At 43.8% G+C, this 22,944-nt stretch overlaps 1 protein-coding gene across 2 annotated transcripts in view; it reads left to right on the forward strand.

Moving 5' to 3' along the window:
- Positions 1–22,944, forward strand: part of LOC142564910 (uncharacterized) — a 133,836-nt gene that overhangs the window by 89,565 nt on the left and 21,327 nt on the right. The window contains exons 1-3 of one of the 2 annotated variants that reach the window (XM_075676111.1): positions 12,021–12,118; positions 17,038–17,142; positions 19,076–19,188. In XM_075676111.1, the coding sequence (XP_075532226.1) occupies positions 17,043–17,142; positions 19,076–19,188 (213 nt within the window). In that variant the 5' untranslated portion in view covers positions 12,021–12,118; positions 17,038–17,042. Of the gene's footprint in view, positions 1–12,020; positions 12,119–17,037; positions 17,143–19,075; positions 19,189–22,944 lie in introns of those variants that run through there. The other variant, XM_075676112.1, reaches the window with a different exon arrangement.

The following is a 22,944-nucleotide window of genomic DNA, read 5'->3' on the forward strand; positions in this document are numbered from 1 at the left end:
TGATTTCCTTCTTCTATACCAGGTGTGTTCTGTAAAGCACCTGAAAGACATTTTTTTGTGCGGAACACTTGAACTGCAGTTCTATATTCGCAAAGACAAGTCTGTTCTCGCAGTATTTGCGTGCATAAAAAGAATTCATTTCTATTTATTTTCGGGTATGCTGGAGAAGCATGTTATTATACAGCATTCATATGTCTCATACTCATTGCTATCCCTTATGAAATACCTATACCTACACTTAAGAGTACTGCAGTATTAGTGTTACCCATATCTAATGAATACCAGCTACGGATGAGTAAAACTTGTCAAGATTATCAAAGCACTGCTTTGCTGTAGTAAGCTGAGTCTTGCTTCAGCACTGTAAGGGCGCTTCACGTATATAACATACCTCGAATGCACAATTTATTCGGATAACATGTAAAGCAGGTATAGTTTTAGCCTATGTCCGATTTAATGGTGCTACGTCTGCGCTTATCTCGTCATTTTGAGCAGTGCTCGAGTTCTCAATTTCTCGGGTAATGGTGTGATCTCACAAATTTGCTTACGCTCCACCTGCTGCGTAGTCGAACATTACTGGACCTAATGTTTCCGTCGTGCTAGTACACGTACTGAATTTCCTCGCCGTCAAGGCAGATATTGCTCATGATTTCTTAGGTCCTATATTAGCTCAGGATGCAGCGGGTACTATCAAACACTCGACCGTTTGTTCACCCAATTTGGAATGGTGAGATAGATGTTAGTCTTCATTTTCATATATTTTGAACTTGATTTTTTTCAAAAAGAAGGAAATAACCTTGATCGCACAGTTTAACCCTAACCCATATGGATCTGCGCATGGATACATGCGCTATTTATGTAATATTGCATTTATTTCGTTCACGTACCCTATTTCCCTTCTTGATCTTGTTCTTCATTTCATGCGTGATGCATAGAATCACTTGACTTTGCCTCATTTCCCACTTTTACATACTACTGCGCTTGGCAGAAGAAGGTGCAAGTGCATATTTTGCAAGTGCTTATTTCTCCTGTTCTTTTTGCAAACTTCTGAAATTGAGGCTTTCTTTGCTCATCATTCCATGGTTTCGGCTGGGTTGGCCTGTCGGTCTGCCTGTGTTTCTGCATCTCAGCCTGTGATGAAATTATGGCATGTCCAAAAAGAACCTACTGCTTCGTTTGAGTTGAGCAAAAGAACTAACATTATTTCGAAAAGGATGCACGTTTCCGAACTAGTTTGGCGTGGCACAGAATTGCCCGCTGTGCAAAAGAAAGAGGCTGAAGTTGGAATTTTTTTCCTTATTCTCCAGGAATGCCGTTCAGGTCATTTCTACGTGTATTCCACGTAAAAAACCGTTGAATTGATTTCCTCAACGTTTTTTTTCGGTAGGCGTGCACGTAATGAGGACTCTGAGTCTTTCATCTTGTCTGAAAAGAATTTCGACCACCTGTCCCGTTTTCCAGACCTGCCTCGGCAAGTAATATTCGAGAAATAACACGAGATTTCCTTTCTTTAATACGTTTGACGAATTGGGCTCAGCCAACTATGCTGATTGTACACTCGTCAAGCATACATTTTATCAGTGGCGCCAAAATTGGTCGACGACCCTTTGGCGGTAGCGCCATCGAGGAGTGAGCTCTACAGGTGGCTGAGCCATCTCTGTAATGGATCTGTTGTGAGGAAGAGTGCTAATTTGCTTTTATATTAGGAAGCACGATGACGCTAGAAGTTCGGGTTTCTTAACCTGAGTGTAGACGTAGGTCATGGGTGGAGGGTTGATGACAGCTTCAATTTCAGTTACTATTGTCGTAAGCTTCATGTAATTTTCATGGACCCAACCATCCCTTCCCAGAATGTGCCCCCACGAAGTGGCTTCCAGTTACAAATTTTCAGTGGATCTCGTGGCTTGTGGAGATGTTGTGAATGTCTTATCACTTAAAAGTTGCCCGCAGCCGCCTTAGATGTACAGGTGAACGCTGCAATGTTTTGGCGTTGTCAGAAAAGATGACCTGACAGACTCGTTATCTAGAGGTAAATCTTCGGAACGCCATCAGGAAGCGTGAGGTAGACATGTCGGTCAAAAGGTCAAGCTTTAACACGCGAGTCACTGCACCATTGAAACGAACCATCTGAGACTTCCGGTTATTTCCCTGATGCATTGGGTATATTGGTCCACAAAGGCCTACCCCTGAACATCAACATGTGGCGTTTGTGTCACCTTCTCACAAAGCAGAGGACAGACTTGCTGAGCAGCAACGGGACTGCTAAAATGGTTGCAAGTCACCCATTTCTTGAGCATCCCTTGGTCGCACAATCCAGAAAAATCCATATATTCGTTGGAAAACTGGGCGATGAAATACAAGGGCTATCCAGTTACTTTTCCACTTCGATGCGTATAATATTGTAACGAATAATAATTTGGAGCAACAGCAATGCATATTTAGCGCTTTTTGGCATGGCACACGTCCCTAAGATAATTCTAAAAAATATTTCATTTTTTAGGTGCTGAAGCTTGGACGTTTACATTGGCCTGATGCGCTGTTTTTGTTTTTTTTTTGCATAAAACGTCAAAGAGCTCCAAATGCTCGTGCAAAGATTTCAGTTTGTCGGCGGCCAGGTGCTTGAGCACCCAAATGATGACCCGATGAAGTGGCATAGCAATACTTTGCTTTTGCATTTTCGCAAGTTCTGTACAGTGCCGGATTCAGCGAACATTCTTCAATTAAAGTTGTCTGCTCAGCTGTTGAACGCTTCGCCATGGAATGAAAGGAGCGTGCATGACTGAGGAAATTGAGGAGTCCCGTAGTGTTTGCCGGCACGATAACCACAGCTCTCGGAGAAATAAAGGGAGCGCTGTAGAGTGTGAAAGGGCCGAAGGTCCATTGCGTACTACTGGGCGAATTGCGACAGTTCGGGTAGGTAAAAGTTTGTGAAGCCTTCTAGCGCTGCCCTCAGATATTGAAAGGTATTTTGTGTGACAGCGCCATTGTAGTAGTTCAGACTGGTCTCACTGAATGCGTTGTGGTTGTATTACATTCATTGGAACGAAACATTTTAACAACCGTGATGCATAATGCGTCCCCATTCGATATTGTACGTGCGACTAGCTTTTTTTCATGTGTTGCGTAATAAAATAAACGCCGTTCTCATTCATGAGACTTTCAGATCAGCTGGCTAAAGAGCAGTAACTTCATTTAAAGCACACACCAAGGCGTTCGAACCATATTAAGTATTCTATGCAATCCAAAAGTACGTCATATCAATCAATTATTCAACTTGAACGCATATCTTCTCACCTAGATATAAAAACATAAAGACATTTGCAAAAGTCACCTTAACATACGTCTAATACAAACGGCTTTCTTAGCGCTGGCTCTTTTATTTTACTTGAGAAAGGACTCTCGCATTTGCAAGATCATCAATATCATAAATTATTCACGACGCATGGCTCTGATAGATTTCCAACCAGCGCATGCACCATGCACAGCTTTCTGCACTGTTCCGTCGCGTGATTTCATAGCGAGAAAACCATTGTTTTCAGTCTGCCCTTGTTCCGTAGCTGTTTGTCAAGTTACTGATTAACCACTGTCCATATTTTTTATTACTATACAATATAAACAACATTGATGGGCTACATATATTGGACACTCGTGTTTGCAACTATACAGCATATTATGGAGTGCGGATCCTAGTGTTGAACGGAATGGAAGCGTAAGAATGTAGTTTTCTCTCTGCCTCCACCTTCCTTTGCAGCTTCTTCTGCATCTCCCGACCCTGTTTTTAGGCCTAATGATGTCATTTTTGCTGTAATAACAATTCCTCTAAAACTGTTTTAAAGATTTGGAAGGGCGTGACGGAAAAACATTACCGATCATATCATAGTTCCAACGACATTTATGAAAGAATGGTGCTTGCTATGAAAGTGCTTAAACCCATACTTGGAACAAGCAAATCTAATTATGAGTTGAAGTCAATTAAGGCTCATATGCGTCGAACAGATAATCTGTCTTCTATCTATGCAGCACTTCAATCTTGCCTTCTGCGTGCGTAAACTTTATTCGGTAAACCGAAGGTATCCCCTACGATGGCAGTAGTTGTATATTTAAGAGCAAGAACAGCCGGATGGTACATCAGCTACTTATCAAAGAAATATATTAGAATATTAAACGGACAAGTTTATTATAGACACATGGACATATGATCTCTTAATTTGCAAATTTATTGAGTTTAGACATCCCTCTAGGAGGCGTTAGGGTGTTAGTAGACTTTTTTTTCGTTCAGCATCGTTCGCTGGTCAACAATAGCACTCTGGAAAGATTCTACTGTTGCAGAAATCGCCGTATAAAACAAAATGTTTTTGAAGCACCTGGGTTAGAAGGGAATACGGATTATTATGTCAGACTCCGCAATACTCGGTGGCGTTGGAGGCGTGGGTCGGGCTTCATGTGTGCAATTGATTTACCCATTGTATTGCATGAGAAAAAAAAACATCACTTACAGCCATGAGACACACCTCTAGTGGGCCGATGTCTAGTCACTGCAGCATGCTGATTCACTGAACAAGTACTGCAGAACAATACTACGTGAAAACTGGCAAAGACAGAGCGCGAAACAACTTGAACACGGCCTTAGTACGGAAAGAATCTGAAATTGGTGCAGGGTACTTGAGAAATGGCTTAATATGGAACATTACGCTTCCCAACTGACATTGGAAGGGCCTTTAAAGTGTCTTTCTAGAAAACTGAAATTTTATGAAAGTTCTAATGAAAACATGGACAATGTGGTGACCCCTATTGCACCTAGTATTTATTGCCATACCAAGGATACACTCAGACGACATCCACGGGGAAACAGTTGCTAAAGGAGTAGTAGTGAACTAGGCCAATGTTTTTATGAGTTTGTTTCATAGACGCAGTCTTGGAGAGGGTGAGAACAACTTCTGCTCGTTTGCACCAGTATGTGAGCCTAATTAAGTTGCAGTGTAATGGAGTTCGATTGGATTTATTGCAAACAAAAGCTTAGATTCGGGAGCGCTCAGGAACCAATTGCACTTGAAGATGTTTTATCGGCATAGCAATTTTACAGACACTCCAGGCGCACTTCTGCTGTGACCGTGGGCGTCGGTGCCGCCGTGAAGATCCCTATAAAGTTCAAGGGCGAGCCAATCGTCGCCGCGCGCTGTATGCTGCGTGTGCGAGTGAAAGCATCCAAGGGTTAGCCTGCGAATTCATGAGCGCGCTATATGGGACGGAAGCGCGCCCTCTCCTGTCACACCAGGATGAGTCTCACCAGGATGAGTCGACGGGGTGGGGTTTCTATGGTAGCTGCTGCTTACGGCGCGGGCGTGCGGACGCCGTATATTCGAAGCGATCCACGACGTTGCCAAAGTACTTGAGCGCGCCTCATCTTCAAAGCCATCGACATCGTTTGCAGAATCCGCGTACAGCGCTGGTAGCTTCGTGTGCGCTGTGCATTCGATGTTTCATTCACGCTGTAGTGAGAAATGCACGGAGGTCAATTCGCTTGCCGCTGCAGCCGCACTTACCCCCTCCATGGTTTAGAGAGTGAGTTCCCGCAGCCATCGAGCGATAGCTGTTCACCTGTGCGTGCGTGATAACGTGCTTTCTAATTTAGGTTTAAGCGAATTCTTTACACTGTTTTACTTGCTATCTATCTGCTAATTTTCTCTCGCAATAGGCGTTTCTGTCGAAACTTCGCCTTTTCTAAATGTCTACGGCCCATAATAATTCACGTTGATGAGAAATAATACGGATGAGAACAATGCCTTTTGTGGGACAACTGATGAGTCTTGTGGTCTCAATTGTGGATTGTATGCTGGATTGACAATTGCAACCGTCTCAGTTCGGCCAATGGATTGACCGACACACAGAAGTTGACTACCGTCATGTTTTCTCTGACCGGCGTTGCGAAGACTTGGTGTTTTAAACGTCCAACTGACATCGCGGACTGGCCACTCCTTACCACCAGCTTGCGGTAAACGCTTGCGTCTTCATCTGGCGCATCAGAAGTCACCAAACAGAAGCTCGCTACGCGTGTCCAACTTCCACATGAGTCATATACTTCTTAAATGGAAGATGTCCTGGCTCTCTGCTGCCGCGCCAGCATTGTAATGAGGTAAGCGGAACGCATTCGCGACATTCTTTAAGGCATTCGTCCCAACGCATCTAATGCTTTAGCGGTTCACAATCCTACCTCAGTTCCAGAAATTATATCGATGTGCCAGCGCTTGGACGAGCTTCACCATGACAGCGACCTACACTAACACCTCATTCTGACCTACGTGCTCTTATCCGCACTATTATTCGCGAAGAATTTCAGGAGCAGGAACAGGGCCCAATCCACTGTTACTTCCAACCCATCCCCAACAGGCGAATTGCGCTACCTTGAGAAGCAGGAGCTGTCAGCAATGACGACTTCAACAACGTCTGTTGATCCAGCAGCATTTCCGAGGCGCTGTGATACAACGTGCCGCTGCCTCATCTGGGACATCTCATCTAACTGCAGCCATTTAGCTTCTATGAGCGCCAGAGCACATGCTGCACCTTCGTACACTCAGTGACGTCCACCTCGTCCGGTATGCTTTTAGTGCGGTATCACTGCCACCGCCACCAACTCAGTGAAAGCCGAGGCTTTGCAGATTTCTAGAGAGAGAGGATCCGGAGAGCCTATCCTTACTACCCAGGTCTATTCACTTTCACGCAGAGTTCTTCTCCATCTCCTCAAGTATTTCCACGTCTACCTCACGGCTCCCGTTCGGCGTGAAAACAATCTGATTCTCCCTATCGCCGCTTTGCATCACCGCTTTGCTCAATCTTTTGCTTTGATGACCAACGCTCGGAATACTAAGGATTGCAGTTATTTGGATGGAAAAACTGCTTCCTACCAGACATCAGAAATACCTCCTTGTCTCCCGGCCGATATGCTGTCTGTAACTATCGAAGGTCTTCCTGTGCAAGCGCTCATCGATACCGGTGGCGCTCTTTCAGCTGTGCGTAGTGACTTGTGGTCAAGGCTCCGTAAAGTCAGAAGACTTTATGTTGTATGCATATTGCACAGCTCTAATAACCTCCTAATCCACCCCGAAGGATAATGTAGGCGTCTCGTGCTTTGACCGACGGAATTCGTCACCGCATTGAGATGAGTGTGCTACTCGCGAGCCTCCATGAATTTATTCTTGGTTGGGAGTTCCTTAATTCTACATCCGCTATTATATATGTAGGGAGAACGTCGTCCACATCACAGATACAGTGGGTGTACCTATTTTGGAGTCCTTAACATCCATTTTTGCCTTGGTTGTTGCCGCTGACTAAATCCTGCACTCTGGTCGCTAACACGTTGTAGCTGTCACATCCATCCAGGTAACCGGTAGATACGCACCCATTACCGCTTCTTCATGCTGTACTTCACTGGGAATTCTTGTCGTCCCTTGTCTCCTCGGGTTTTCATATGGCTGAGCTCTTCTGTTAGCCTGCAACGCAAACCAACCTCCTGTGCTGTTGCCCGAACGGATGACTGTGACAAGCTTCACCAACTCTCTAATGATCACTGCCGCAGCACTTTCCCCTTCTTCGTCGCCATTACCTGCCTCAGGTTTGGATTCTTCTCTCCAAGCCATAATTGGTTCGGAGCGAGTCACTGTCCATTCAGAAGAGTTACTCGCCCTTTTGGATAAGCACAAATGGAGCTTTGAATAGTGTACCACCACACTGGGCCACACTTCGGTGGCTGCGCACTACATCGAGACTGTTCGTTCTGAAATTTTACGCCGTCGCCCACATCGTCTTTCGCAGTTGGAACGGAAGGTCATTGAACAAGCTGATGACATCGTAGCGAGAATTAGTATACAACCTTCATTCAATTTCTGGGATTCCCCTGTTGTTCTGGTGAAAAAGATGGTTTCGTTCCGTCTTGCATTGCTTATCGTGCACTCAATACGATAACACAGTAGGATGTATATTCCATATCCCGAACTGACGACTCCTTAGACACACTACAATGAGCGGAATATTTCTCCAGCCTTGATCTGCGATGAGAATATTGGCAGATTCCTATGAAAGAGGCTGACAAAGAAACAACCGCTTTTGCCACGTCGGACGGACTTGATGAATTTATTGTAATGCCGTTCGGCCTCTCCGACTCTCTTGTCACACTTGAGTGTATGATCGACATTGTTCTTTGCGGTGTAAAATGGAAGTCCTGCCTGTGTTATCTGGATGACATCATCGTTTTTTCTTCCAGCTACAGCAAGCATCTGCAAACATTAGACGAAGTGATCCAATCCCTTTCAAATGCTGGTTTTCAGATTAACACTAAAAAGTGCACATTCGCCAGCAGAATCATCGAGCAGAAGCAGTACACATCGTTTCAAAAGACGGCATCTAAAAAGACCCTATGGAGATTTCTGCTTTGTTTCGATTCATTCGCCCATCGAATCACAAAACATTACGCAGTTTTTCGCCCTGGCATCTTACTTTCCCTGTTTTATATGCAAATGTGCTACAATAGCAGCTCCTCTACATAACCTTCTGGTCACGGGCGCCACTTTCGAATGGTCCGAAGATCGTGAGTCGGAATTTAAAGCCCTTAAAAGCACATCACTTCAAGACCGGTGCTTAGCCACTTTGATGAGAGAGCGCCCACTATACTCCACAGTGACGCAAGTGCACAAGACATCGGAGCAGTGCCCTGCAACGGGATCGGGCATCTGAAGAGCAGCTTGTGGCATACGTCAGCCGGAACATCTACACCATCAATACACCATCACAGAACCAAAATTCCTCGCGATTGTCTTGTCCATAGAGAAAATTATCTCGTACCTCTATGGTAGCCATTCCAGCATCGTCACCGACCATCACGCTCTGTGTTGGCTGCCATCTATGAAACGCATGCCACGACCCCTGCGATGCTGGAAACTGCGCTTACAAGGGTGTGAATTCACATTTCACGTACCGGTCTAGAAAATGTCACCATGATGCAGACGCACTGTTTCAATGCCCACTTTCCCCTTCCCTTGATTACCACTTATTAGCACATCCCTTGATTGGCATCCATTTTTACATACTAAAGCAAACGGCGGACCTCTTTTTGATCAGGTCAATTCGACGAAACTTCTTGGATGAGCGTCATTAAAAGTATCAGTCACCCCGTTCCGTAGTATAAAGGTTAACATGTACGAAACCTCTCATATTATATTCGGATCCCATTGGGGGACATAAAAGTATGATATGTCATATTACTCAAAAAGAAGATCAACTGTTTTTATTTACGTGCAGTCCTAATTGGTGCTTACGAAAGACTGCAGTAAGATAAGTCTCGTAGAACTTAGTACCGTTACCCACACTTTAAAAAATGAGCATTTATTTTTACATATAAAACAAACAGCGGGCCTGCTTTTGTTGAGGCCAATCCTGTGAAACTTTTTGGAGGAGCGTCTTTCAGTACATATGCCCGTGTAAAAAAAATTTGTCTTTACTGTGTGCCCTTGTACTGGCTTGCTTTGTCTCCATGTTTAGTGCTTCTATGAAAAGTTTCAATGTACCCACAAGGTTAATTTCCTAACCCAGTGCGAATTCTGCGCGTTTATTCATGTAGAAATTGTGTTTGATTGTTTTAAATCTGTACGTTCAGGTACCAAATTACACATGACTGTTCTTCGCTCAAAATCTTCACGAAGAACTTCTATTTACTTCTTTTGCATGTTTATTCTATTCTGTCGTAAGTAAAAACAGTAATAAATAAAGTAAACGTAAGTAAAAAGTAAGAGCCAGTGTCTGCCATCTTAGCTTATCTTATCCAGTACGACTCTCTCTACACGGATGAGGGATGCGCCCTCACATTTCTTGGCGAAAATCTTGCGGTTCCTTGTCCAAATGAACTTGTAACTCTTTTCCCTCCCTTTCAGACGAGCCAGTCTGAACAGATTTTTGTTGTGGCGCGTCAAATTTTCATTTAAATAAAGCCGCTGTAAAGACCCTGCTTGAACCAAGCCCGAGAGACCCCTCCTTGCTCTAACCTATTTGTCTTTAGTTGCAACTTCGCAAGTATGGACCAATATGGGCGGAATGGAATCCGTTCTACTGGGTTAGTTGTGATCATATTAGGTGTAAACTCTGTTATCCTTAAATGCTGGGCCAACTGACCCATAAAGACCTCAAATTCTCACTAGGCGTGAGCGGTAGCCCGTGCGATTCAAAATTGCCCTTCCTACTATACTATTCTAGATCATTTACTTCGCTCCTTAGTTTGTCCAGCAAGTCAGCCTGAGTGACAGCAGTTGAAGACAATGATGCCACTTGAGTGTGTAGATGGGTCATCTCCGCTTGGTTAGCTTCCTTGGTGGAAATCATGGTATCATGCTTATTAGACAGAAATTCAATTGACTGAATTTCACTGACTTTTTCAGCCATCTTTTCCCATGAAGCTTTAAACGCAAGCAATTCTTCTACCTTAGTAGCAAGTGTCACATCTGTTCTCGTCAGTTTATCTAGTTTAGCATTTACTGCAGAAAAGTGATTGGCGAATGAAACGCCATCACGGTTCGAGCATGTGTCTGGCTGACTGTTTTCGACACGTTTGCAAGACGGACAAGTCCAAGTTTAACGCTTTGAAATTGACATCTTTGCGTACGCGCTCTCAGTTAGTGAGGAACAGTTCGTTCCAAGGTGATAACTCCCCTTGCAACCAAAACAAGACAAAAACTTCCCTTCCGAAATAGTGGTACAGGCAGAACAAGCAGAAGACATTGTTGCCGTCAGCGGCATAAGACACTATAGGTATGTATGTATATTGATGGCAGAGAACTGCATTTAGCTCGACGAAGCGGCTTGCCGCTGACTGCAACGTTTCCCGAGAATGCCAGGCTTTATGTAGTCGGCGTGAGGTACCACGTGATCGTGAGTAGGCGTGAGATACCACGTGATCATCAGTCAAGGTGATAGCACCCAGGCCCGCCGATGGTTGACTGCCAGTGGATGAGACAGCCGTCTAGGTGTACGCATGTGCGATAGAGCATTCCAGCGGTTTGCATTCAGAAGCCGCAATGCCACGATCCTATTCAGCAATACACCAGTCCGGCCTGCCAAGAATGAAAACAAGGTTTAGCTCAACGAAGTGGCTTGCCGCTGACTGCCGACCTACTGAAAAAGGACCGAAGTGCGGAACTCGTCGTGAATAGCGGGACTGGGAGACAAGAGCATTCCCTTGAAGTCTCGCAGCATTGGGAGGATAAATAAATAAATAAATAAAGAAGAGAATGGTGATGTGCAGCGCTCGCTTTCAATGCGCTTGAACTGTAGTGTCCTATGAGGGATTTCGTACAAAAGGGCCTCTCGGCACATCAGGCCCCTGAATACCGGAAGGTTTTTTTTTACGACCTAAAGTCACGCGAATGACATTACAAAGCTAGAAAAATAGCGTTATTTTGGTTGCGCATTCGGCCACACAATATGGTAATAACACTAGCATCCCATAAGTTATAGTTAGCAGAAACGTTGACTTCTGTAAAACTATCTTTACCATGGTACGTATATATTGTCTTGATTTCTTGAATTGTAGCACGCCGCCGATCAGAGCGTAGTGATAGCTAGGAGCAGCCTTCAATTAGCATAAATAATAGAGTTGGCAGAAGCAGCCAGGTTGGTTGACACGCGTTTTAGGGCACGGGGAAGAGAAAAAAAGGCAAGCTCACCTGTCTAAGCAATGTGCAGAGGTGTTTTTGCCAGGCGAGAGTTATATTAAAGATTTCAAAAATAATGAAGCTTAAATATGTGTGCACTCATCTTCCGTGTTCTGACATGACTTGGCGATGTGTCTATGCTTTTAACATTGCAATAAATTCTGATATTTATCTGGCAGCTGCACCGTTGTGCATGCAAGATTCACTGACTTGCATACATATATCTTTGTGCTTCTGTAATAAATTAATTGGAGGAAGTGCCCATTTCTTCCCTCTCACTTAACTTGTCCTCGTCCTTTTGAATGTGCACGATTCATTAGGGAGCTCTGAGCTATTACGGGACGTTGTAGGAGGTCGTCAAAGAAGGCGGCGAAAGGGACAACTTTGAGGCAGCGACTCAAGTCTGCCTTCTCAGTCTAGCAAATTAGGTGAGTAAGGTATTTTTGTCGCCTATGGAGACTTTATTTGGCATCACTTCGAGCTTGAAAACTACATCTCGCGATACAAAACAAGCATCTGGCAGCCTTGTTCGTTCTGTCTGTAGTCGTTTTTTTTATACGATGACGTATTGATTGCAGCATTACAAAGATTGCAGGGTGAATCGTCTAATCTCGGAAGGGGCAGGGGCCATTTTCTGAAACTTGTCACTCGTACTCAACGCAGAACCACAAGGTGCCGTATTCCCCAGCAGCACCACAGTCACGAAACCATGGGCTCTTCAGGCACCCCTTCACATTTCTGCAAAAAACCATGCTATTGTGCCCTAAAGCAATGGGGGCCCAATATAGGAATCCTTACTACTCTTAGGACCTGAAGAACGTATTGGTAGCCAGGCTTGCATGCAAACTTTATCTCAGTCGGCGGGAGCACATATTGCCATAAGGCAATCAGAGGACACATCGGTCAAATTTGCTGGATATGAAGCTGGAGCTTCAACATCTGTTGATCTGGATATTGTAATACTTCCAGGCAATGCAACTACTAGCAAGGCTTCCATACTGAGCTGCTGTTTGTATGTGCTTCGGTAAAATGCCTTTCTCGCGATACATCTCACCGCCATGCACCAGCCACCGCAGTATTGCATGGCATGTCAGAATGCGCGAAAAAGCCGTACTTATTTCGGCGACGGCTGAGACGCAACCGATGTGTAATTTCTGAGGTGCTTCTTTTTTGCGGATAAGATTGTTATAAGGAGGCACGCGCGTTTACATAGACATGGGTAATCGCACCACCAACGAATACTCTGCAACTGTTTCCGTAGATACTAGGCAGAAATACAGAAGTAAAGGTAAAACGGAATAAGCATTCGTGTTGTTTTTGTTTCTGAGGTATGGCGTCGCAGGAAGCCAGTAAGGAAGACCAGTAAGTAAGTCGACACCTTTGGGTCAACGACGGCTGTAGCCATAGCCAGCGTTCATTGAAGTGAATGACGCTCTTAATAATATTCTCTCGACTACTTTTCGATGCGCAAAAGATCATTCTAGAGCAGACAGTTATGCTCGCGTCAGCTGAAGAATACACAAGGCTGTTGGCAACATGTGCACTGTGTGTAGCATTTGATGATGACTTGCCCGATCTCTCTACAGGAGGGATATTATCATCCATGAATGCTAAATAAAGCAAGCGTGGCTTGCTTTAAGCACATAACACAATAACAGTGGCATCGTCATAAAAACGATTACTTCCTAGCACTTAAGAAAATTAAAAAGAAAACGTACGGCTGTCAGTATATTTCACCGTTACTACCCTGCGTCTAGGAGACAACGCCCGTATGGATGATAAAAGTTAGCACAAACCTCAAAGTTTCCTGCCATGCCTCCATCCTTAGGAAGTTCTCCACAGCCTCCACGTCCGTCTAGGTTTATTGACTTGTTTTGTGGCTGCTAGTCAACTTCTTTCCCAACACGCGTCACGATACCGGCGAGATGAAAACCGACATGTATTTTATAAAACCTACCTATTCCTTACACCGCATGCGCGCCAATACCCAAGACGTCTCAGCAATGATACTTCCGAGTTTCTTGCTAGATCGCTCTGAACTCTGGCTCCTCCATGCGTTCTCTCGCAGATACTTTCATATGTTCAGCAGTTCTATGTAATGCTATTTATATTTATACGTTTCATTCCAAAAGGGGTCTGGCACCTGATCACCAATTCATCAGAGAGAATTCCTTTAGGCTTCCAAACATAATGTTACTTACGGGATTGTTTCCTACGTGACATAAGATTACCCTTGGACTTGCTATCATAGACGGGTTGGAAACATTACCTTTAAAAGGCGAGCGCGAAACGGGTGTCTGGAAGTGCTCAACGGCAAGTACGATTCTGTAATAACCTATATGAAATGGTTGACGGAAAGAAAATAAGGGCACTGTACTAAAGCATTATTTCTCAGAAACTTTATTATTTACTGCTTTGCGCTAAATTGAGGTTTTCCGTTGCTTCTCTAGAGCTGAAGTTAAATCTATACACTTACTGTGCACACTGGCTTACTGACATGGATTGGTGATGCGCACGCAACCAAACTCTTCCATGACGAAGTGCATAATCCCTGTCTGTAATGGCTTTCAAGTCTCCACCATCGTCAATACTTGATTCCTATGCTACAGTGGCCGTTTTACGACAATTGCAGAGTGTGCTACAGTAATATACACGGGGAAACGCATGAGGGAAATTCTATGTGCTTCGCATTGTTCAAACGTGCTGATCACCATACGCTTTTGTTACTTATTCTGTGCTTTTCTTTATTACAACGAATACTGTGGGCTATCTTGCATGCGTAATTCCATTGGACACAAGCACTTTCAACTTGAATTCGTAGAATGGTTTCTGTCAGCAGGGAAGAATAAATCACGGCATCTGAGTCGTACACAGCTTCACAGTGAACAAAAAAATGTCTCACCTGATGCAGCACATGTAGAAGTGGCCCATCGGTCATAGAGTGGGAAATTGTTGTTGAGAGATCACTTTGCTCTAATTTGGTAAACTTAGACCTCTCCGCTAAGGTAGATGCCGCGGTATACTCCCACCGTACTGCTTTTGCACTGTCAGATTCGGACAATGCAAATAAGCCTCTTTGTTGTGGCACCTTTGACCGAGTGGATGAACGAATTGAGGCAGAAGAAGCCGCCATTACTCTAGGAATTGCTCGCATTTAGGTGGAATTCATCTTCTCACATTCAAAAACAGCGATTCGTAACTTTGCTATGCGTTGAATTGACACACCCGCCTGCCGCATCCTACAATCCATCCCTCCTCCCACACACATATTTAATATCCTATGGGTTCCAGCGCACTGTGGACATCCCGAAAATACGGCCACCCACGAACAAGCTAGAGTACTCGTCAACCGGGCAGTGGACGGTCCACTTTCTAGTCTCAGCGCGCGGGATTAGTGAAACTTCAAGAGGACAGTTTCTCATTTCAATACATTGGACGGAGAGTGGACAACAGGCAACTGTAGCTATATCATGTTTAATGTGCCTAAGGGAGCCTAATGATTCCTCGTATACCTTTCTCGCACGTTACGGGTTGCCAAAGCCCAAGGCGCAAAAGACCGAAGTTGCAGTTTCGGTGGAATACTTGAGGACTACAAATGCTCTACATTGGGGCGCGCTTAGCGGAGGCGATATAATTGCCCAAATAAATGTTCAGCCGAGTTTGCAGCGCACGCAGCTGACGAATGATCTTGTCAATGGAAGCCGTCGGTGTCAGCCTCGAGGGCTCTAGAATTTTTCTTGTTTCTTACGTGCATATATACTCGCATTTCAGATGCAGAAGCGTAAAACTAAATGCTATGTGGGCTAGAAACACTCAATTTGTCACGTCCTCCCTGGAAACTTGACACAGTAAAGCTTCTCTGAGATGTTTGGATGTGTCAGGAGTGAGCTTCATTATGCCACAATGGAGAAAACATTATAGGACGACAAGCCTCAAGAAGGTCGAGTTTGTTTCGTCTGAATAATACATAAACGTATATCAGTGCTCTATCGTTTCGACGCTTGTGAAAATGGCCATCAGGAATCCAATGACATTTTTTTGCTAATTTGTACATTTTAGAGAAAACTAATGCTCATTTACTTGTCCTTATGCACATAGCAGGGAACGCATTAGAAGCTACGCAACTAGCCCGCATATAGAACAGTCGCTCCGCGCGTTTCATATGGCACTTGTCTTTGATGACTTATTCCTTACAAAACAGAAGTTTTTTACACATTGCAACTTAAAATTGTGGACGTTAGGCGACGTGAAGTCACGTGTATGTGTGCAGCTTAGTGCTTCGAGTATTGGCCTTATGATGTATTGCTCTCAAAGGCTACGCTTTGCCTGTAGCTGACAGAAGCAGAACAATGTCAGTCCTCCCGTTCAGGTGGTGAATAGGTTAGCAGATACCAAATATACAAAATTATATTCACATCATATTTCGTGACGCAAACGTATGAAAGAATGTCATGTCACACAAAGAGTGTCTCAAATATTTTCGTTTACGTACCGTGTTAGTTTGCAGGTGCGAAGGACTGCACTAAGACAAGTCTCGTTGACATTAGCAGCGTTACTCGCAATGTACGAAAATTGGCATGAATTTTTTACAAACCTAACACAAATAGCGGATCTCCGTTTGATCAGGTAAATTATATAAAACATCTCGCAGGAGCGTCATTCAGTACAAACGCCCCTAAATAAAATTTGCTTGTTACTTTGAGCCCTTGTGCTGTCTTGCTGGGTCCCGTTATTTAGTGCTGGTCGAAAAAGTTTTAATGTACACAGAAGCATGATTTCCAACCCTTGTACGAAATCTGGCAGTTTATTCAGAAAAAAAATACTGTGTGAGATCGTCTTGAATTTGTACGTTGACTTAGCGAAACTGCACAGAACTGTTCTTTGCTCGATGTCTTCGTCTTTATGCAGGAATATGTTTAGTTGTGTTCGCATGTAGCTGAAAATAAATTTGCTGTGTAAGCTGGCGCAAGCAAGAATATTATACGCTTTGCCTATTCGACATGCGAGCTCTCAAGATACAGCAATGGTGAGCTGGTTGCTGCAGGAAACAGCAGGGTTGCCGGTTCTTTTGTTGAGATAAAGTGGAATACTTTTGCCGTGGATGTACTTGTATGTATAAAGTGGATGTATGCCGCCGCTAGAGCAATTGAGTAAAGTGTACTTCAGGACTCACTTCAACAGAGCTAAACATTATGATGGGGGGACACAATTCTTAATTTTTTACTTGGAGCGGAGATGTCCTAAAGGTATTGCGCACATTTTGTGGCCCAATAAGTAACAATTAGTCCTTTAAGATAGCCTACACGTGGGCTGCTGCAGTATTGATATTCAAATATTTATTTCGCAGACAGAATGCAGGCGTCAACTCTCATCCAAGCGTTTACGGCGGTCATATTTGCCCTTCTGCTATGTGTGTTCCAGCCTACTTCACCGTGCAATACCAAGTTGCCACGTAAGAAAAACTGCTTCGTACTAAGTACTTGTTCATCAGCCTAAAGAAGTTGCTTCTATAGTTTATAAAAGGTAAAAAGTGTTATGCTGCAAGGATAGAAAATTCATCACTTATACATCGCCAGGTGCAATTGGAATGCATCTACTGCATTTTTTTTTCCTAACTCAATGTGAACCCTTCAGGATAAAAAGCGCTCTGCTGAAAGGCAGCACATATAAGCTATCTTAACAAGAAGTGTGTTGTTTTTAAGCAGGGTAATTCACCTCTCCTATGTCCCTAGTTTTCCTTTCGGGCATGAATCTTATCTTTTTGTGTTCCAATAAGTTAGGACAGCCATATAATGGAGACCATGTCTTCTTCTGTGTATTCATTCCCTTGTCTCGGGTTTCCAGCGTAGATTATGGTTGAAACTTCGGGGTGTCCCAACAGAGGACATGTATATATAGCCATATTCATAATATATTTCAAGCAAAGAATTATTAAATGAACAGAAGTAGTCATCCAGGGGTGTTACAGACTTCAAATTTTTGTCACTAAGCACTATCCGTGTAAAGACCAGAAGAGCGCTAATTTGCTTACTGTGCTCAACGTGTTTGCGAGATAGGTTGTGAGAGGGAACGTCGGCCGCCTAAAGATATTCTGGGCCAATTTTTCTTTTTGCAACCTTTCTCTCTTTCCACCTCCCTAAACCCTTCGAGTGCGCAGCTCCGTGGCACCCGTTCCTGCATCGAGCGTTCCCAGTGTGACAAAGCGAATGAACACATCGTACGAAAGAGCGAACAGGGAGCGCAGCGGATATTGAAAGAAGGCCGTGATAGCGAAGACGAAAGCGGAGGAGGAGGGTATGACGCAAGTGTGGGAAGCGTAGCGACGCGCAAGGCGCTCACTGTGGCTTCGATGGCTACGAGATGGCGCCAGACTAGCGTGATCCATGAGCGAGTTCTCTCTGGGGCAGCTGTTCTAAAGCGTGCCCGCATGCCTCCCACGCGCGGCTTCTGGCGATCGTGCGATTAGCGATACAGTCGCGCCACACTACGTTACGCTTACGATGTGCCACGAGAGAGAGAGATCGCATGCGCCAGCAAACATAACACTAAATGACAACACACACAGAGCTGCACGGAAGTTTCGCATTAGGGAGTACCCTATAGTCAGTGGATATCGTTGAATTTATTTTTGTCTAGAGTAGGAAACAAGACTTTTACTGCGAAAGCATCATCTTCCCCGTTACGCGAAAATTTAGCGTTGTAGTCGGCGGCGTGACCTAATGATGGTACCGAAAATGGAGGACGGCATAGAGAAAAGCCGCATAAACAAATAGAGGAACTGACGTTAAATTTCTCATGGCGGTTCCTGCAAACAAAGCAAATTAATGTGTCTGAAATAAAATTATGCAAAATATATATGTGGGGTGGGGGGAGTCAAAGTGGGGGGAGCCTCAGGGATTCCCCACGAGCACGCTTCTTCGACATCATGGCGGCTCTACGTTTATGGTTCACTAAATGTGTGCCTATTGCGTTCGTCATTGGGCATTGAACGGCATAGCCAATGGGTAGGAGGTTACATTGCGTTGTGAGTGTATCAAATAAAAACATTGTTGTTCAATTGAATGCCACTGAGCTGTCCTTCGAGTGATGAACTCCTCGCGGGCAAGCGTGTGCGTTTTCAGTTGGCCTTACAGAAGCACATGTAAAGCACTGGCGAGAGCTTGCATGGTCAAGAAACCGGCATAGAAAAAAATTCACCAAAGCAACTATAATGTTTTCGAATTTCCACACCTAGGAAGTCCTAAGTGCGACTGCCGACATTTTTTGCCGTTAACCTCACTGGCATTTCTTTGTTTCGCTTTCTAACGTACGTTTTGTTTAAATGAGGGTCAGTTAAAGTTCTTCCTGGGAACATTTTAATTCTAAGTTATGAATTTTACTTGCAGCTCCAGGACCCCGCTTATTGCAAGCAAAAGCACTTTTGGGTGAAGCAATGCGAGAGTGTAAGAAGGAACTAGTGACATACGTAAAAAATGTTCCGCCTCACCTGCTTGGCAAGGCAAGTACATCGGTCTTTCTGAACAGGAGACTTTTGTTATTATGGCTGTTATTGGTTTTTTCTCACCGTGTAACCAAAATGCTCGAAAGAAATGTTTATGTTTTTGTTGACAACATGTAGTCATATAATTTGCAGACCAAAAGCAAGTCGGCGATATTTACCCTGCATAAAAGCTTATCTCAAGGGCGCACATTTTCAACATAACCACATTATGTGTCAGTTGTTAGGCTGTGCCATTCAAAGTTGACGTAATATGGTGTTGCAATGTATTCTTGAAATTCTCGAATGCAACCTTTGTGCATTCGCGAATATTGAAGCACATTCTGTTAATTTTGCAGTATTGTTTACTATCTCGGAGCAAAAGAATATGGAACAGATGATAACAACAATGTGACACATAGTACAGGAAATAAGCGTCCACTCCTACGTCATTCGAAAACAAACTCCTTAGGTTCCGGCCTACCCAATTCAAACTTCTTAATAGGATCAGGCGATTCAGACATCGCTTCACCCGCATCTTGCGTGTTATGTTCACTACACTTGTTACAAATTTACTACTTGAGCGACCAAGGCCTTCGCCCCTGCTTATCTGTATACATCACTACGATCTGAGACAATGGCGAATGAATGACGCTGGATATAGCATGCAACGTTCCCCATTTGAATCATACCTAACAAACACAAATTAAATGAACAATTACTTGCTTCTATTTCCCCCTGAACAGACGTTAGTCTATTACCCGTCTTGACAAAATATTTCAGGCTTCTTGAACACAACTTATCACAACACTGTCGGGTATCTTAAAAGATCTTGTAGCCGCCCTGAAGACCATGTATATAAGGGATATAAGACATCTTGCAAGACATTTTGTACGCCCTTTAAAAACGGACATAACAAAATTCCTGCGACTTTTTCTAGCTGTCTTAAGAACGTATGTTAACAATATAAACATTCTTGAGGAACAAGGTGCGATAGCTTCTAAGCAGTATTTACGCAGCATAGCCGTATAGTTTGTTTAGGGAGAGGTCCTTTAATGCCACAAGGTGATATGCGTAAAAATAATCTAAAAGTTCTTTAATAAGTTGTGGCACAATGTCGTGTCAGTACTGTTTACTTTAATTGTAACCATCAGCACTTCAAAAAGTGAAGCGAAAAGCACAAGTTGTTCATCGTGCTGGGAAATAGTTCCGAATATGACAGGAATATATACCATACTTGTCGATTTGCAGCCGGAACTCTATTGTCAGGAGAAATAGTAGCACAAAGATGGTACTTTAGGTATTCTCTAGACACTGAAATTGAGACATATCATCGCAATCGACACGGTCTGTCTGCTTCCATCAAGTTTCCAACGAAATGTTGCTTAGATTCAGTTATCTCGTTGGAAACGGCATCCACTGCACATACGTGACGGTCTGGGAAGACGAAGCATCATACCTTTTGAACATTGATAGAGATTTACAGATGGAATAATATCATGGAGTCCAGCAACACAATCGCGGATGTTTTTACTGCATGGATGACTAGCACACACTCAAATATAGAAACAAAAAACACCTTTCCATAATAACATTAATTATGAAGGGATTGAGTGTATCCTGTTACCTACTAAATTGACAAATTAATTTGAATGCTCCGAATCTTTGCAATTTTGAACAAAAACCTGGGTTCTACAGACATCAACAATGCGTATATCCCATTTCTTAAAACCTACTGCAGCATCACTGATAAATTCGCAAGGCCATAAAAGTGATAACATTTGTTCGGGCATCGTTTAACATAAAACATGATTAACGAAACAAATGAAGCACTGAAGCGGCCAGAGGTTTCAAAGAACATTATTAAATTATTCAAAAAATGCTACTATATAACCAAAATGTTCCTTATGTGTGACTGTCTGTTTTGACACATTGCTCATTTCACAATTCAGGGAGCTAACTGACTCAGAAAATTCTAGAGGCCGATGCACTCGCAGAAAATTAAGATTGTTCCTAATGTTGATGAACCTCAAATTTGGCACGTGTAATTTCAGGGGAAAAGAAAAGATATCACGTATTATATGTTACAATGAAGATTCGTTATAATAAAACGGGACATAAAGCTTTATTGCATATGACGAAGTGAATTCCTCTTGGTGTGCGCGTAGCTATCCGCGTTTTTAAATATTTTTTTCAACGAATATCATCCTGCCAACAGATACGCCAACCATGACTGTCTCTACAGCAAGAAATTCCCGACCCTTGCAGGCTCAAAAGTTCACTTTCCACAGGGTTGAGGACACATGCGGGGCCGACGTTCAAAACTATTGAGCATTTGCGCCGTGTACGCCATCCGAACACTGGTCTTTCTCATCACTGCGCGAAGCAGTGCATAAACAGAGGCTCAGTATCGCCTTAGCAATTTCTCTCACTGCGGTACCGCGCGCGCTCCTGCAGCTGGACGTGGCATCGGAGACTACAACAGTGCAATCTCAGAGGCCACACATCCCTATGTGTGCCACATGCTGCTCGAAGAAGACGAGCACTGTTCGCGTCAAAGCGTGCAACCCGTTCAACAGGGTCGTCGCTTCACCGGTTTGGCGATGGTATCGGCGAGCGAAATGAAAGGCGAAACGAAAGACCATTGCCTTGAAATGGAAGGCAGCTATCGTAAACGCAATCGTATCAGCTGCGAAGAATTCGTGCATTGGGGACGCCGAAATTTCTTTTGCTGCTTCCTGTTCAGCGCCCACGTGGTCATGTAGCGGTTCTGCTGGCTGCAAGGCCGCCTTCTTTTTTGCAGATTCAAATTTCTGGCGATATTGTGCATGTATTGCAATGAAGGGCAGAAATGAATATGTTGAAGCACTTTCGGTGGTCCCTTCACCTTTGATATATTAGTTCTGCGGAAACCCGTAAGGTGGAGAGAAGTAAATAAAATCCCTTCAACTTTGTTGTGAAGAAATTCTATTATGAGTGATAAGAGCTCCCACTTATTTGCACGAAAGCCTTGTTTACAAATATTAACTGTTTGAAATTTGACCAGGTGATCTTGCGTATTCTGACGGAATAATGAATGCAATCGCTACAATTAGGCTTTTTCTGCAGTCTAGGCAGCTAGTGCCTTAGATCCTGCCGCGAAATCCCAATTTTTTCCTGCCAATAACGAAAGTTTTGTCCAAGAAGGCCGATGTCATAGCTACATGCAGCTACGTCCTCCGCAAAGTACGCCGTAGGCGACATTTTTTCATTTTCACGCCACACACATGCGGCTTCAAGCAATTTTCGAAGTTGCATCTTTTGTTGATGTAAACCTAGCCACATGTTGCGCAGGGTATGCCTATAGCATACCGAAAGCCATTCTACACCATGTTAATAGCTTGAATGACATATTGAATGGCATCATTAACACAAGGTTGTTCGGCGAAGCGAGGTCATTTGCCTGCCTGAACAATATTTTACGCAACGAACTTAACTAGAGGCGTAACCGAACAGAGAATATTCACGACCTACCCTAAGCACCCTGAATAGAGCAAATTTTACGAGCTCGCACTAAGATATTTCTTTTAATTCTGAAGACTAGATCTCTGACAGTGACCTGCACAGATTACGTCCGAGTGAGCATAACTTGAAATTTTCAGTCCTTCTGTGGAACATCGTTGAGCCCCGCCACATCGTAGGCCACGAGCCCTCATACTCATGCCACCCTTCCCTATGTGCACTAAGTGAGCGAGGCCTTGGCACATGTTCCGAAAACCTATGAAGTCACTGCAGCGC

The sequence above is a fragment of the Dermacentor variabilis genome, chromosome 11 (genome assembly GCF_050947875.1).
Source record: "Dermacentor variabilis isolate Ectoservices chromosome 11, ASM5094787v1, whole genome shotgun sequence".
In the NCBI taxonomy this organism is placed as follows: domain Eukaryota; kingdom Metazoa; phylum Arthropoda; class Arachnida; order Ixodida; family Ixodidae; genus Dermacentor; species Dermacentor variabilis.